Source organism: Passer domesticus, chromosome 16, assembly GCF_036417665.1.
Source record: "Passer domesticus isolate bPasDom1 chromosome 16, bPasDom1.hap1, whole genome shotgun sequence".
Taxonomy (NCBI): Eukaryota; Metazoa; Chordata; class Aves; order Passeriformes; family Passeridae; genus Passer; species Passer domesticus.
This window is the reverse complement of record NC_087489.1, coordinates 7,249,652-7,262,570: the sequence shown is the minus strand read 5'-3', so window position 1 is coordinate 7,262,570 and position 12,919 is coordinate 7,249,652. Positions and strand designations below refer to the sequence as shown.

Here is a 12,919-nt window from a genome sequence, read left to right as displayed (position 1 = left end):
CCTGTGGCTGCCACTGGTCTGTCCCCATCCCTGTCCCTCCTCTGCAGGCCACCACTGCAGGCTGAGCCTGTCACAGGTAACAAACCAGTGTGTTCTCCCACCCAGGGCTGGGGGCAGCCAGGGACCAACAAGCAAACCTGCATCCCCCCAGGAATGGGCTCTGGAGCAGGGCCCTCAAACAGCTCAGAGCCTTTGGCCACAATTTCTTCTGCTGCAGAGATAAAGGCTCCCCACCCTCTCATGATGCTGACCTGACCACAGCTGTCCCTCAGCACAAAAAGGCACTTGTATGATTAAAAGTAACGTTTTCTCCATTATTTGTCAGCAGTTTGAGTCAGTTCTTCAGCAGAGGGTGAGAACAGCACCTTAGCAAGAAGAGAGGACTTCTCCTCTTCCTCAGGGCAGACAGCAAGACTCAGCAACCTGAGCACAGCCTTGTCTTCCAAAAGGAGCCAGGCCTGTGGTTAGTGCTTTGCCCTGACAGCCAGCATTATTTTATGTGTTCCAGCTCAGTGCAGAGGGGCTGTTCTGAGACAGAGATCTGCTTCAGATTCCATTAACTGTGGATGGTAGCTGTGTTGGAGTATAAAAAAATTCCCCAATTAGTTCTAAATAATTTTTACTTTCAAACTCAATGTGTTCTGGCAGACAAAGAATCAAGGGCACCAACTGTGTGTTGGAGCAGCATGATTGCAGGTTGGTGAATTGAAAAGCCATAGACAGGTGGACACTCAGCAGCTCTTGTGCCTATGGCTCACATTTAATTCTAACAGAGGATGGGAAATTCCTCAAAAAAACCCAAACACACTATGACAGAGACAAGGATGAAATTAGGCACTGGAAACCTATGGTAAAATACAGCTCAGTAAGAGATAATTATTCCCAAACCAAACACTGGAAAAAGACCTTTTAGGGAGTCCCTGCACTGTGCCTGATCACCACTGGCACACCTGGGCACACCTGGGCTGGGGGCTGCAGTTTGCACCATGAGGAAGGGTTTGCTCAGCTTTCAGCCTCACCCATCATGGGCCAGAGGAGCACTGAGCCCCCGAGGTTTTGTGGGGACAGAGCTGGGGACAGGCTGGCTGGTGCTTGCAGAGACTGTGAGGAGGAACTGGAAGAGCCCCCTTGGCCATCCCAGACCAGAGCCTGAGTGCTGGTGGGAGAGATGCCTCCTCCTGGCATGGCACCAGGGCTCAGCTGCCCACAGGCTCACAATCACACTCATTCCTGCTCTGATGTGTTCAACGTGGTCCCTCCTGGATTTCTTATAGCTCCCTCATCTTCTCTGCCTCACCCATCCTGGACCCAGCTCCTCAGCACCAGCTCTTATTTCCAGCAGAGCCTGATGTCCTCTGATCATTTCACACCTTCTCATGCTGGCCTAAACCAGGCTCAGCCAGGCCACCACTGCCCTTGCAATGTCAGAGGGAAGCTTGGAAAGAGGGAGTGCATCCTCCTGGCCTTGGGAATCCAGAGGGTGAATCTACCCAGATCTGCCCACCCTGCAGCTGGGACATCCCTCTCCAGAGCCACAGAGCCCCTCAGAGGCAGCCCCTGCTCTGCTGAGCGTGGGCACAAGGCAGGCCACAGCTGGAAGGTGGGTGCAAGGCTGGAGCACAGGAGGGATGCAATGGCAGAGACCAAAACAGGGAAGGCAATTCAATTTTCAGAGGCTGTCCCACCAATTCAGCTCAGAGAGATGATAAGAAACCCATTTCCAGTGATAGGCACCCTAATCCCCAGCCATCCTGCATTTCCATTTTTGAGAGGCGCTGTTTCCAACAGGGAGGCATTTTCACATCTAGGTTTGCTAGAAGGGACAGCAATGGATTAAATACCAATTTTTCCAGCACTGATTAACTCCTTCTGCGCCTTCTCCTGCCACTTATGCAAGTGCTGGATCACAGGGCAGTGGAATGACTGCTGTGCTGTACCCTGGAGCAGGAGCACAGAGCTGGAGGGCTCTCCCAGGCTCTTGCCAGTGGCCTGCAGTCTGAAGAGACAGGGAAGAGGAGAAGAACATGACATGCATCAGCAGTGCAGGCAGAGCAGCTTAGATCAGGAATTTATTATTGCTTAAGGCAGGACTCAGACTCAACTGAGGCACGAGTCATGCAGCTAAGTTTATATCCAGTGTCAAAACCATTAGACAGGTCCAAAGTGCTGCAAGACTGACTTAAAACCAGTGGAGGAAACCTTAAAACCTCCATTTGGAGAAGAAGAGCCACCTAGAGAAAAAGGGAAGCAAACTATGCAGTGGTGGCCATGCCCCTCACGTGCCATCTTCACAGTTTCACCATTGTGGTCCAGGGGCAGCCTCCAGGTTACTGGAGAGTAGAAAGACAACAGCAGCATGGATGCTGACTTCCAGCATCAAGCAGAACTTCTTCTGTCACTGGGAAGCCACTAAGACACAGCATTTCTTGGATGCCAGCACAGCCTTTCCCCATATACCTGTAGCCAGACCTGAATTTGTACCAACTATCCCAGTCCTCTTCCTTGTCCCACTGCCCTCACACTGAGCCAAGTTTCTCCCTTTATCCCCATTTCCTGAAGTCAGGCTCCTACCCACTACCTGCACCAGTCCTTCAGGAGCTGATGGGCCCCAGACTCCCAGTCCTGCTTCTGCAGCACAACTTTTTACCCTGGCATCCCACCCAGCAGCTCCCTCCCAGATAAAACTCCCACCACAGGATGAGAACAAAGCCTGAATTTCTGACTTAGCCTCTCCAAACCCCTCCCTTGACCCCAGCTATGAACTGAGCAGTTTTCTGGGAAGGGGAGCTCCAGACAGGTATTGCCTCACAACCAGTGAGGCCTCTGGTGCTGAGGCTGCAGGAGGGAGCCCTGACTGCAGCCAGAGCTCTCCCATCACTCCACATGGCTCCAGCACCAGCCACAACTGTCCATTCATCAACCGCTGAACAAATGGAAATTTAAGGGCTCATGGCTCTATAACACAGAAAACAATTCCCTGTGCATTTTTACGGCGCTGTAATTTATTGGATCAGAAATGATGAATGGCAGCAGGAGGGGGCAGGCTCAGCACACAGGGGAGTGCTGAAGCACTGGAAACCAGAGAGAGAGAGGGGTAGGTGAGGGCAGGGAATGGGAAAACCCCCAGGATTGCTGCTGCGTGGGGCTGGGGGAACACCACCACCTACAAAGACTGATTTCCTCCCACACCTTGCAACCCTGGGCAGGATTTGCAGCAGAGGCTGCTGTAAGAAACACGCAGAGGAGGAAGAACAGAGCTGGGCTCTGTGCTCCTGAGGGGCACAGCCCCACGCCTCCCAGGCAGCCTTTGCTGGCTGCTTTGCAGAGTCAAGGCACAAGCAAGAAACGGGAAAAAGCTTCATCCCTGGGGAAAGAGGAGCACCTGGTGGAAAAACAGAGCGTAAACGTGAGCACTACAGCTCCTCCCCCCTGTAATCGCCCAGCTCCGGAGTTTGAGCTGCATTCAGCAGTAATTGAAACCAGGCTCTTTAACACAGGTGCCAATTACCGCCTGTTAATGCAGGGAGCACTGATAGATACAGCAATTACACAGCTCGGCAAGGCTGGAGAGCACAAAATGAGATGGAAGGGGCTCCTTGTGCTGCTGTAGGTGTTGTAGGACAGCTCTCTGCCCCAGCAGACCTCTTGCAGTGTCAGACTGGGCAGGTTCTTGCTGCACACCTGCACCTTCACCTGAGTGAAGAGCCACAAAGGAGGGAAGGACACCCTGGGCTGCCTCAGGTAAAGAACTGCCAGCAGGTCAAGGAGGGGATTCCTCCAGGAGGCCACTCCTGGAGTGCTGTGTCCAGGGCTGGGCTCATCACATGGACATGCTGGAGTCCACCAAAGAGCCATGAAGGTTATGAAGGGCTTGGGAGCACCTCACATCTGGGGAAAGGCTGACAGAGCTGGGACTGCTGAGCCTGGAGAAGGCTCAGGGGGAAATCTGTCAGTGTCAATAAATACCTGATGAGAGGGTGGAAGGAGGATGGAGCCAGGTTCTGTTCAGTGGTGCCCAGAGACAGACAGCAACTGAAACAGGAGGGTCCCCCCTGAACATCAGGAACCACTTTTTCCCTGAGGATGACTGAACACTGGCACAGGGTGCTCAGAACGGTTGTGGAGTCTCTATCCCTGGAGATATTCAAAGCCATCAGGACACATTCCTGGGCAGCAGCTCTGGCTGGCTCTGCTTCAGCAAGGACTTGGGCAAGATGACCTCCCATGTCCCTTCCAACCTGAACCATGCTGTGTTGGTGATCTCCAACCATTCATATTCTTTGTCTTGTGTCATTCCTACACTTCTCTTGCCCAGCTGCCTTTCCCCACCTCTCTGCTCAAAGCCTCCCCCATTCTTTGCCTTCCTGGGGGTGATGTGGCAGTGAGGAAGGGGCTGATGCTGGTGTACTGTGGCAATGATGGAAAGAGGACAATGGAAAGTGCAATTCCCAGAAAAACCCTGCAGAGATCCAAGGCTGGGAACATCAAAATCTGCATGCCCCAGCAAGGAGAAAAACCAAGAGAGCCTCAGTGCAGCAGCAGGGGTATCAGAGTCAGAGGCAGTTATTTACCACTGCAGAGACTGCAGAAGAATGTGAGCCCTTTAAAGCCCCAGGCTGGCAGCAACCTGCATTCCTCCCATCTACACCCTGAGCTCCCCCTTCCCCACCTCACAAGCACCAACCACAAACCATGTAATTAATCCTACAGAGATGTTCAGCTGAAATGAGAAACGAAGCACATCCTGAGGCATCCCTACTGCTGGCACCAGGCCCCATGTTGCTGCTCTGCCTTGCTGCTCCTGTGTGTTTTGGAGACAGGATTGCTTCCCCACAGCAAGCCCACTGGTGTCACACACCTTGTTTGCTGGGCAGAGGACCAGAGGAGTGCAGGGGGTCTGCAGGGACACTTTCTCCTCGCCCCCAGGATGTTTACAGTATTGAAATTTTAGCAGGAAGCCAAGCATCTGTTCTTCAAATAAAGAGGTCTCCCAGGGGGACGTGTGGGGAGGCAGAATCATCACACATGTAAACACCTGGTCTTACAGGCAGGAACAGAGTTTGAGGAAGGAGTGCAGCACTTCTGAGACTCATTCAGCTTTGCTTCCGCTGCTTAATGAGCTCAAACACCATTAATATTGAATGGCAGCCCTCCCCTGCCAGGGTGGCTGTGCTGGTGAGGGGCTGGCACAGACAGGGCAGCACAAACACAGCCCTGAGCCCTCCCCTGTGCTGCTGCAGCACGTGTGTCCCTGGCACTGCCCTGCTCCAGAGCACTTCCAGGACATTCAGCCTCCACACGCTTCCTCTGAGGAAGGGGGCAGAGCCAAACTGTGCCACACAATGCTTGTCTGTACTGAAAACTACTTTCCCTGTGCCCAAAAGTGACCCCTGGCTTGGGGCTTGTCAGAAAATGGTCTGCACAGTGAGCTGCAGCACTCCTCTCAGACAGCCACAGGGACCACACTGTGGCACCAAGAGACCTCTGAAAGGCAGGGGACAAGGCTCTGTGCCTGCACACACGGCTGGGGGCTCCCAGGGTTTCCCATCCCAAGCCCACTGCACCAATCCAAGCCTCAAACAGCTTCAGCAGCACCAAGAGACCTTGACTACCTCTGGCCAAGGCACTGCAAAGGCACCCAGGGCTATTTCCAGAGGCAAACAGGATCTACTGGTACACACAGCTTCCAACACCATCCTGTCCATACCTCCCTCCTCAGCAGACTCCAATCTTCTCCATGCCCACAGTCTGTGCTTCAACACTCACTACAGGATTGTGCATTCTCATTTATTTTGTGCCATTGCTGCAGCACTCCTGGCTCCCTCCTCCAAGTCCTTCATCTTTATGTCTTTTTCCATTTCCAGCATTTTCACTGCACAGTAGGATTTTTTCCTTATGTGAGAGGGTGGGCAAAGGTTCTTTCTCCTTTATTTAAATCTTAGTGCCCATTCAAGCACGATGGACAGTGTCCAGCAGAGCTGTGGTGCTGCTTTAATGCTCTGCTGCACTGCCCTGCACCAGCACAGTCCCACCCCACCCTTCCCAAGCTTGCCCACAACTCTCCCCTGTTCCAGGAGCTCCAAGACAGAGCTGGAGTTTGAGGGCATCACCTCTGTCTGAAAAAGGAAACCAGGCTGGCTGCAACAGACTACATGGCTCTACAGGTCACAGGCACAATTGGATTTCATCTTCAAGCACCATATCTGGTGCAAATTTTGGCCTGAGAATGAAATTGCCTTTACCTTGGATTTACAGGGACATGAAATCTCAGTCTGGGAGTTACGCAGCAGAAGGATCCCCAAGGTTCAGTTGTGGGAGAGTGGAAAGTGAAATGCAGGAGCAGCTGTGACACTGTGGAACACAGCTCATGTGCAGGAAGTGCCACTGCCCCACATCCAGCACAGAGCATTTGGGCTTGGAGCTCACAGCTTTGGCAGGGCAAACAGGGTGAATCCTGCTGGAAGCATCCCAAGTCCCAGTTACTGGAAAGTACAGCTAGGGCCAGAGCAAGTCATTCTCAGCTCCAGACATTCCACTTGATGCACAAAATCCCTTGGTCTGCCAGCCTGGTGTGGACGTGCTGGTTCAGCAGCTCTACATGAGGAAGCTGCACCACCTGCTGTCTGCTGTGAAGCCAGTTACCAGAACGTGATCAAAGATGATCACTAATAACTAAAGTTTTCTTCAGAACCAGTTTTTAGCAGGTCATGCTCTTGATTAAAGTCATCAAGAAAGACTTAAAATCTGAAAACTAAGAAGCAAGAACAACAGAGGGACTGTTTAGTCAAAATGACTCAAGCTCTCAAAGAGAATATGAGAAGTTCACTTTAATATCCAGCTCCTGCCAGGAGAAAGACTGTACTGTTATCCCTTTGGGAAACTCTGTCAACTTATTTCTACTCTAAAAACTACAAAAGCTAGCACTGAACAAAACTTTGAAAGATGTGGAAATTCTGCCACACAAAAAACCAGCCACCTGCCCAACACCACTTGAGGCTTAGCAGCAATGAAAAGGACATCTTCAATCCTGCTATTCCCCCTTCCTGGACTGCAGCAGTACCTGATCCAATCAAATGGGGCAAAGAGAGAAGAGTCTTACAAAAAGCCACAACGCTAAAAGTCTTCTTAGGATATGGTGCATTAAGGCAGAGCAGTCAGTAAATTCTCTTGGCTGGCGTAAATCTGAGAGGCTGCAGAACATCTCCCTAATTCTAGAGATGAATGATAGCTGGGCAAGTGTTTTGTGTGCCAGGCCTTATGGGCATGCAGCAGCAAGGTCAGTGGAGGACTAAAAGGAAAGGAACTGAGAAGACAAATGACCTCTGCTTAATGGAGCATAGGTACAGAATGTACAGACAAAATCAAATCAGAAAAAGTTTATTTAAAAATCAAAAAATCCCCCCCTGAAAACCCCACATACTTTCTGATAATCTTATTGCTCAAGTTAGATTTCCTGTGACACTGCTCATTCTCCTCTTGGCCTGTAGCACCAGAAGTACTCTTGCATCCCTGTCTTCCCTCCAACCAACATCATCTGGAAATGTTCATAATTTTCAACTGGTCCCAAATACCAGCATTGATTCTTTCCTCACTGTGCACACAGAGCATGGAGGTCCCCAGGCACAAAAGGTCCTTCTTGCTGGGACAACTCCAGGGACTTATTCAGTCATGTGATCCCACCAGGATGGGAGTTCCTAATTTGCAGAAACATTAAAAAAACAAAGGGAAGGTGTATCTACCTTCTCCTTTGAAGTCAAAACCTAAACAGCAGTAAAATCATCCCTGAACCACTCAGCCTGCAGTCCAGACATGTCCATGTTCATTCTACAGCTCATGGTCTACATTCTCAGTAAACAGCCTTCAGGATGCCCTAATGGACTTGTTACAGCTTTTCCCTGTCTCACCTCACCTTTCTACACCCACTGAACCAGGGCTTCCAAGTTCCTGTGAAAGGCACATTGCCTTTTCTTGTGCAGCATCTACAGATCCACACTGCAGCAAAACAGCAGAACTCTCTCCCCGAGCCCTGGCTCTGCTTTGGGTGGTCACAGAGACTTCTGGACCTTCCTCCTGGATAGCTGTCAGGCAGGTTTGGTAAGAACAGAGCAGGTGGCTTTGTGCTTCATGTCCAGTCAGTGCTGTTGTGGGGTTTCCACAAGCTCTTCCTCTTCCTCACCCTGTTCGGGGTGGCGCAGCAGCAGCTGCAGGTCAGGGTCAGAGCTGGCCTCTTTGTGTGGCTCCAGTGCTTTGTCACCTGCATGCAGACAGCTCGTTTAGTGACAAACCTCCTGGAGTTCCCACCAAACCTGGCACTGTCAAGGAGCTGGAACCAGACACAGCTCCTAGTGAAGCAATGAGAAAGCCTACAAAGAAAGAGAAAGGGATTTAAAACAATCACCTTTGGAATTCATGGCTTTAAGAACAACGTGGAGGGAGATTCCTAACAGGCAGACAGCAAAGCCCAGCCAGTTCAAGAGACTGAGGCGGTCCCCCAGTAAATGTGTGGCCAGGAATAAAATGCAGATTTCCTGTGGAAACAAAAAAAACATGACAAGTGGCGGGGCAGGACCTGAGGAGATAGGCATGATACATTTTTCAGCTGAAGCCTAGATCAAGATGTCAGGCTGCTAAATTTCTATCAGCACATTCTTTTATGTGCACAGAGTTCTAAAAACAGTTTCTAGAAACAAACAACCTGTCAAACCAGGATGTGGGATTTTAAGTCATCTGACTGCATAGCTCAGTTACAGAGGAATCTTGCAACTTCTGGATCAGAGAGATTTCATATATCACAGTTGAGCTCAGAAGTATGTGTGCTGGACTCCTCTGGGGAGGGAGGATGTGCCAAACTAGGTTACAGAGACAGCTCAAACCAGTGGTTTGGTCATATGCAGGTCTCATGCAAGAGCTTGCCCTTCTTACCCCTCCTCTCTTCCACACCATCTGCTGCTCATGAGGACAATGGGTTTTAGTCTATCCCACATGCCAACAAACTTTGATCATTAATGGTATTTTTTACAGAGCAGCCACTAGCCTCTGGCCCTTTTCTGCCAGGGACCAAGAGACTTCACTGCAGAGACTGCAAGGCAAAGCATCAAGCTCCTGTGCAAGGAGAACAAAAATAAAAAGCAAAAACTTCTAACAATCTAAGCAAGCTCCCACCACATAAAGCCCAATAGGGATGACTCAGTACTTGCCTTCTAGCATTAGCACAGGAACCATGCCTTACCTTAAAAATGCCAGCAATGGAAAGGGTGAGGCTGGATGTTCTGGAAACCAAGAGGAACTCAGAAAAGCCTAGACCAAAGGCAAGAATTCCACCCAAGAACAGCTTCCCTACCAGAGTACACAGCATTCCTGCTTCATGGAAACGGAAGAGCTTCTCTGATATGGACAAAGGAAGGCCTAGGAACAAGACAATGAGTAGCAGAATACCATTCCCAGCTCCCAGGATTCCTCTTAGTAAGACAGATGGGGTGGGCTGCTCACATTCCAGTATGAGGAGGATGTGCAGCCACTTCTTCAAAGCCCTTACTTTCACGAGTGTGGCAGGCTACTACTTCTATGCACTCTTTACCCTTCTGCCAGCATAAGATAAATCCAGGCCTTTAACTACTTTGCAGAGTTGATAGCTGTTCACTTATCTAAGTGAATTATCTCGAATAACAAATTGCTAAGCAATCTCCCAACCACTCCATAAAGCTATCCCTGCTTTCTCTAATTAACTCACGCACCCTCAAACACCGCAAAGAGTGGGAAGAGCCCCAGGAACATCAGCGGCTGCAGGTGAAACATGATATCAATGGGATTCTGGAGCCCTGAAAGAGGAGAATCAATAACAGAGCAGGCAGCAACAAGCCAGGGAATAACACAGGTCCCAGAGCCTTTATTAGCACCATTCCTAGACATACACCTGTATTTACCATGCCCACACCCGTGCTGCTGCAGACACCCAGCCACCTCCATCACCCACCAACAGATACCCCGTGCCCAAGATTTCAAACACCTTCCATGAGATGTTTAGTTTCTGCAGCAAGGGCTATCACCTCTCCTTATTCCCCTCCCTGTTACCAGCACCACCACTCCCTCCTGGCTCCCCACCTACCCAGTTCAGCCTTCTGCATCAGTATCTGAGTGAGAGTCCAGCGAATGCCCCCCAGGAAAGAGGCACAGAGCACCAGCACGAACCCCTGCGCGTTGAACTGTGTGGACTTGTAGGTGAACATGAAGAGTCCCCCAGCAATGAGCAGAACCACCAGCAGCAACGTCACCCTCTGCAGGAGAGCAAACACAACAGAGACAGGCACCTCCTTCCTTTCAGATTCACTCACATAACTGCAGCATTCCTCTGCTTACATGTTTCTTGCACATGCACTGCCTATTTCCCCGGGTCTGACCTCCTTCCCTAAAGCATTGTGTGGGACTCTTACCATTTCCTCCAGCTTGAAGAGCAGTGAAAAAAGCAGGATGAAGAGAATGGCAGAGGATTTGGTCATTGTGTAGCTGTAAGGACCAAAATACACTGTCAGACTCCTTCAGTGTAGTGATTCCCATCAAAGTACTATTAGGAACCATCACCCATTTCTACACTGCTACCAGCAAGCTATCACAGACCTTGCATGCTGACCCCACTAACCAAACACCTGTGCAAGAAACAGACCCTGGCAAAGCACTCTCCAAACCCCACCAGAGGCTCCAGGGAACGTGGTGTTTGTACTCACAGGGAGACAGTGACATACAGGAAGCTCCAGTTACTCAGCCCAATATCCAAGGAAGTTGACAGAGCTAAAGAATCAATGAAAAACACCTGAAGTTAGCTGTCTTCCATGACATTAAACAAACCCACCACAAAACCCTGCTTCATGGCCACAGACCCAAGGGAAAAAATAACCTTTCCTCATGTTAGTTCTTCAGAACCAACATAACTCAGATATTCTCAGCTCTTCATGTTTCTGTCCTGTTCCCTGTGACTCAGGTTGGGCTCAGCATTGCACTCACTCAACGTGCATTACAAAAAAGCCAGAAATAACTCTTGCCCTCACTGTGACTGAAAGTGATTGCAGATTTGCATAAAGTCTTTCTTGAATGTATCAGAGTATGATAACTTTAAGTGTGAGGGTCACTGCAAGAAGCCTGAAAAAGCAACAATTATCTGCACACAGCCTTAACCCTGGTGCAGCTTTTGTACAGCCAATTCTCCCTTCTATGTAAGTTTCCTACCACAGGAAACAGTGTTACTGATCCAAGGGCAGGCCATGCTGAAAGGTAAAATTGCTGCAGATGTGGAGAAAGCTTTTTTCCAAGAAACCATGGGGCATGTTACGTAAGGTACTGCAAACCTTGCCAGAGATCATAGACCAGATGTTGTTCTGTGGGAGCCAATACAACACACAGCCAAAGAACTGCAGCAGGAGTTACAGTTCTGTGCTCCAAGTAGGAGCTTCACTCCTTGGTCTCAGATAGTTCTGTGTGCCATGAATGATGAATTCTCTACCAGGCTCCACCCTGAGAAAGATGCAACACATGGCATGATACCAGCGTTAAAGAGAAAATGTTACTTGCAGACACAACTTATCAAGGCACTGTAGAAGGTTCTCTGTGCCAGTGACTCCTTCAGAAAGATTCATTCTGTGTGGCCTCTCCCTATTCTTATACATCTCTGTATTGAGCAATGAAGGTGGCATGTCTCAGGCTGAAGCTTTTGGTAGCACCTACACTTGCCCTACACCTGGCAGGGAAACATGGGGACCAGAGCAAAGGCTGGATCCCCCAGCTCACCCTGTCCCAGGGGATTGGCCCCGACCACCCCAGGCAGACAAAGGGCTCTGGAAGCAGCCAGAGTGCCACAGGCACCCCTGAGCAGCCTCCTAGAGCCACAGAATATGCTGAGTTGGAAGGGACCCACCAGGATCATTGAGTCCAACTCCTGGCCCTGCACAGGACACCCCAAGAATCCCACCCTGTGCCTGAGAGTGCTGTCCAAATACTTCTTGGACTCAGTCAGTCTTGGTGCCTGGTGAGCCTGTGCCTTGGTGCCTGGGGAGCCTGTTCTAGTGCTCAACCACCCTCTGGGTGAAAACCTCCTAATATCCAACCTAAACCTCCCCTGATTCAGCTTCATATGTTTTCTTGGATGAGAGTGAAGAGATCAGTGCCTGCCCTGGTGCTTCCTCTCGTGAGGATGCTCAAGACCACAACAAGGCCTCCTTTAAGTCTCCCCTTCTCCAGGCTGAACACACCAAGCGACCTCAGCCGCTCCCTGTACCATGCTCGTGGCTGTCCTTGGGATGCTCTCCAGCACCTTAACGTCTTCCCTGCATCGCCGTGCCCCAGCCTCGGCCCGCCCCCGCTCCGCCGCCCCTCTCCCGTCCCTGCCGTGCCCGGCCGTACCTGCGGGGGCCGCCCGGCGGAGGCAGTCGGCCCAGGACAGCGCTGCCCGCGGCCGCCCGGAGCGGCAGCGCTCCAGGGCGCGGGCGAGCGCCGCCAGAGCGAAGATGAGCAGCAGGTGCAGCAGCGTCACCAGCAGCGGGAACGGGAAGCTCTGCGGGACCGACAGCCGCTGTCACCGCCGCCGCCCTCCCGCCGCCGCCGCCCCGCACCGCCCCGCCACCCCGCACCTTCATCAGCCACTTGTTGTAGAAGGTGATGCCGATGGAGAAGCCGTAGTAGAGCAGCACCAGCGGCGCCGCCAGCGCCGCCCGCCCCAGGGCCGCGCCGCCCGGCCCCGCCGCCATGCGCCCGGCAGCGCGCCGGGAGAGCGAGGGGCAGCCGGGACCGGACCGGGGATGCCGGGCACGGGGCCGCGGCAGCGCGGGGCGGGCGCGGCGCTGAGCGGGCCGCGGCGGCGGGGGAAGCGGGGCCGCCGCTGACGCCGGCCGGCGGGGCGGGGGAACGAGCGGCGGAGCGGGGCGGGCGCGCA

General features: G+C 51.7%; 1 protein-coding gene across 2 annotated transcripts; it reads right to left on the bottom strand.

The window, feature by feature from the left end:
• Positions 1 to 7,983: 7,983 nt before the first annotated feature.
• SLC35C2 (solute carrier family 35 member C2) lies at positions 7,984 to 12,881 on the bottom strand. 2 transcript variants are annotated; one of them, XM_064391712.1, is made up of 9 exons: positions 12,618 to 12,881; positions 12,391 to 12,541; positions 10,722 to 10,785; positions 10,431 to 10,503; positions 10,106 to 10,274; positions 9,735 to 9,818; positions 9,341 to 9,405; positions 8,399 to 8,528; positions 7,984 to 8,254 (listed from the first exon to the last, which is right to left on the bottom strand). In XM_064391712.1, exons 1-9 carry the CDS (start codon positions 12,732 to 12,734, stop codon positions 8,133 to 8,135), a joined length of 975 nt encoding a protein of 324 aa, XP_064247782.1. In that variant the 5' UTR covers positions 12,735 to 12,881; the 3' UTR covers positions 7,984 to 8,132. The 2 variants fall into 2 exon arrangements, with proteins under 2 accessions (XP_064247782.1, XP_064247781.1); XM_064391711.1 differs by having other exon boundaries at positions 9,230 to 9,405; positions 12,618 to 12,878.
• Positions 12,882 to 12,919: the final 38 nt, after the last annotated feature.

Coding starts and splice junctions, on each gene's coding strand:
- SLC35C2 (XM_064391711.1), bottom strand. CDS start 12,734: ATGGCGGCGGGGCCGGGCGGCGCGGCCCTGGGGCGGGCGGCGCTGGCG. Junction 10,275..10,430: donor TCTTCAAGCTGGAGGAAATG/GTAAGAGTCCCA, acceptor GCTCTCCTGCAG/AGGGTGACGTTGCTGCTGGT. Junction 9,819..10,105: donor GATGCAGAAGGCTGAACTGG/GTAGGTGGGGAG, acceptor CTCCTCTTTCAG/GGCTCCAGAATCCCATTGAT.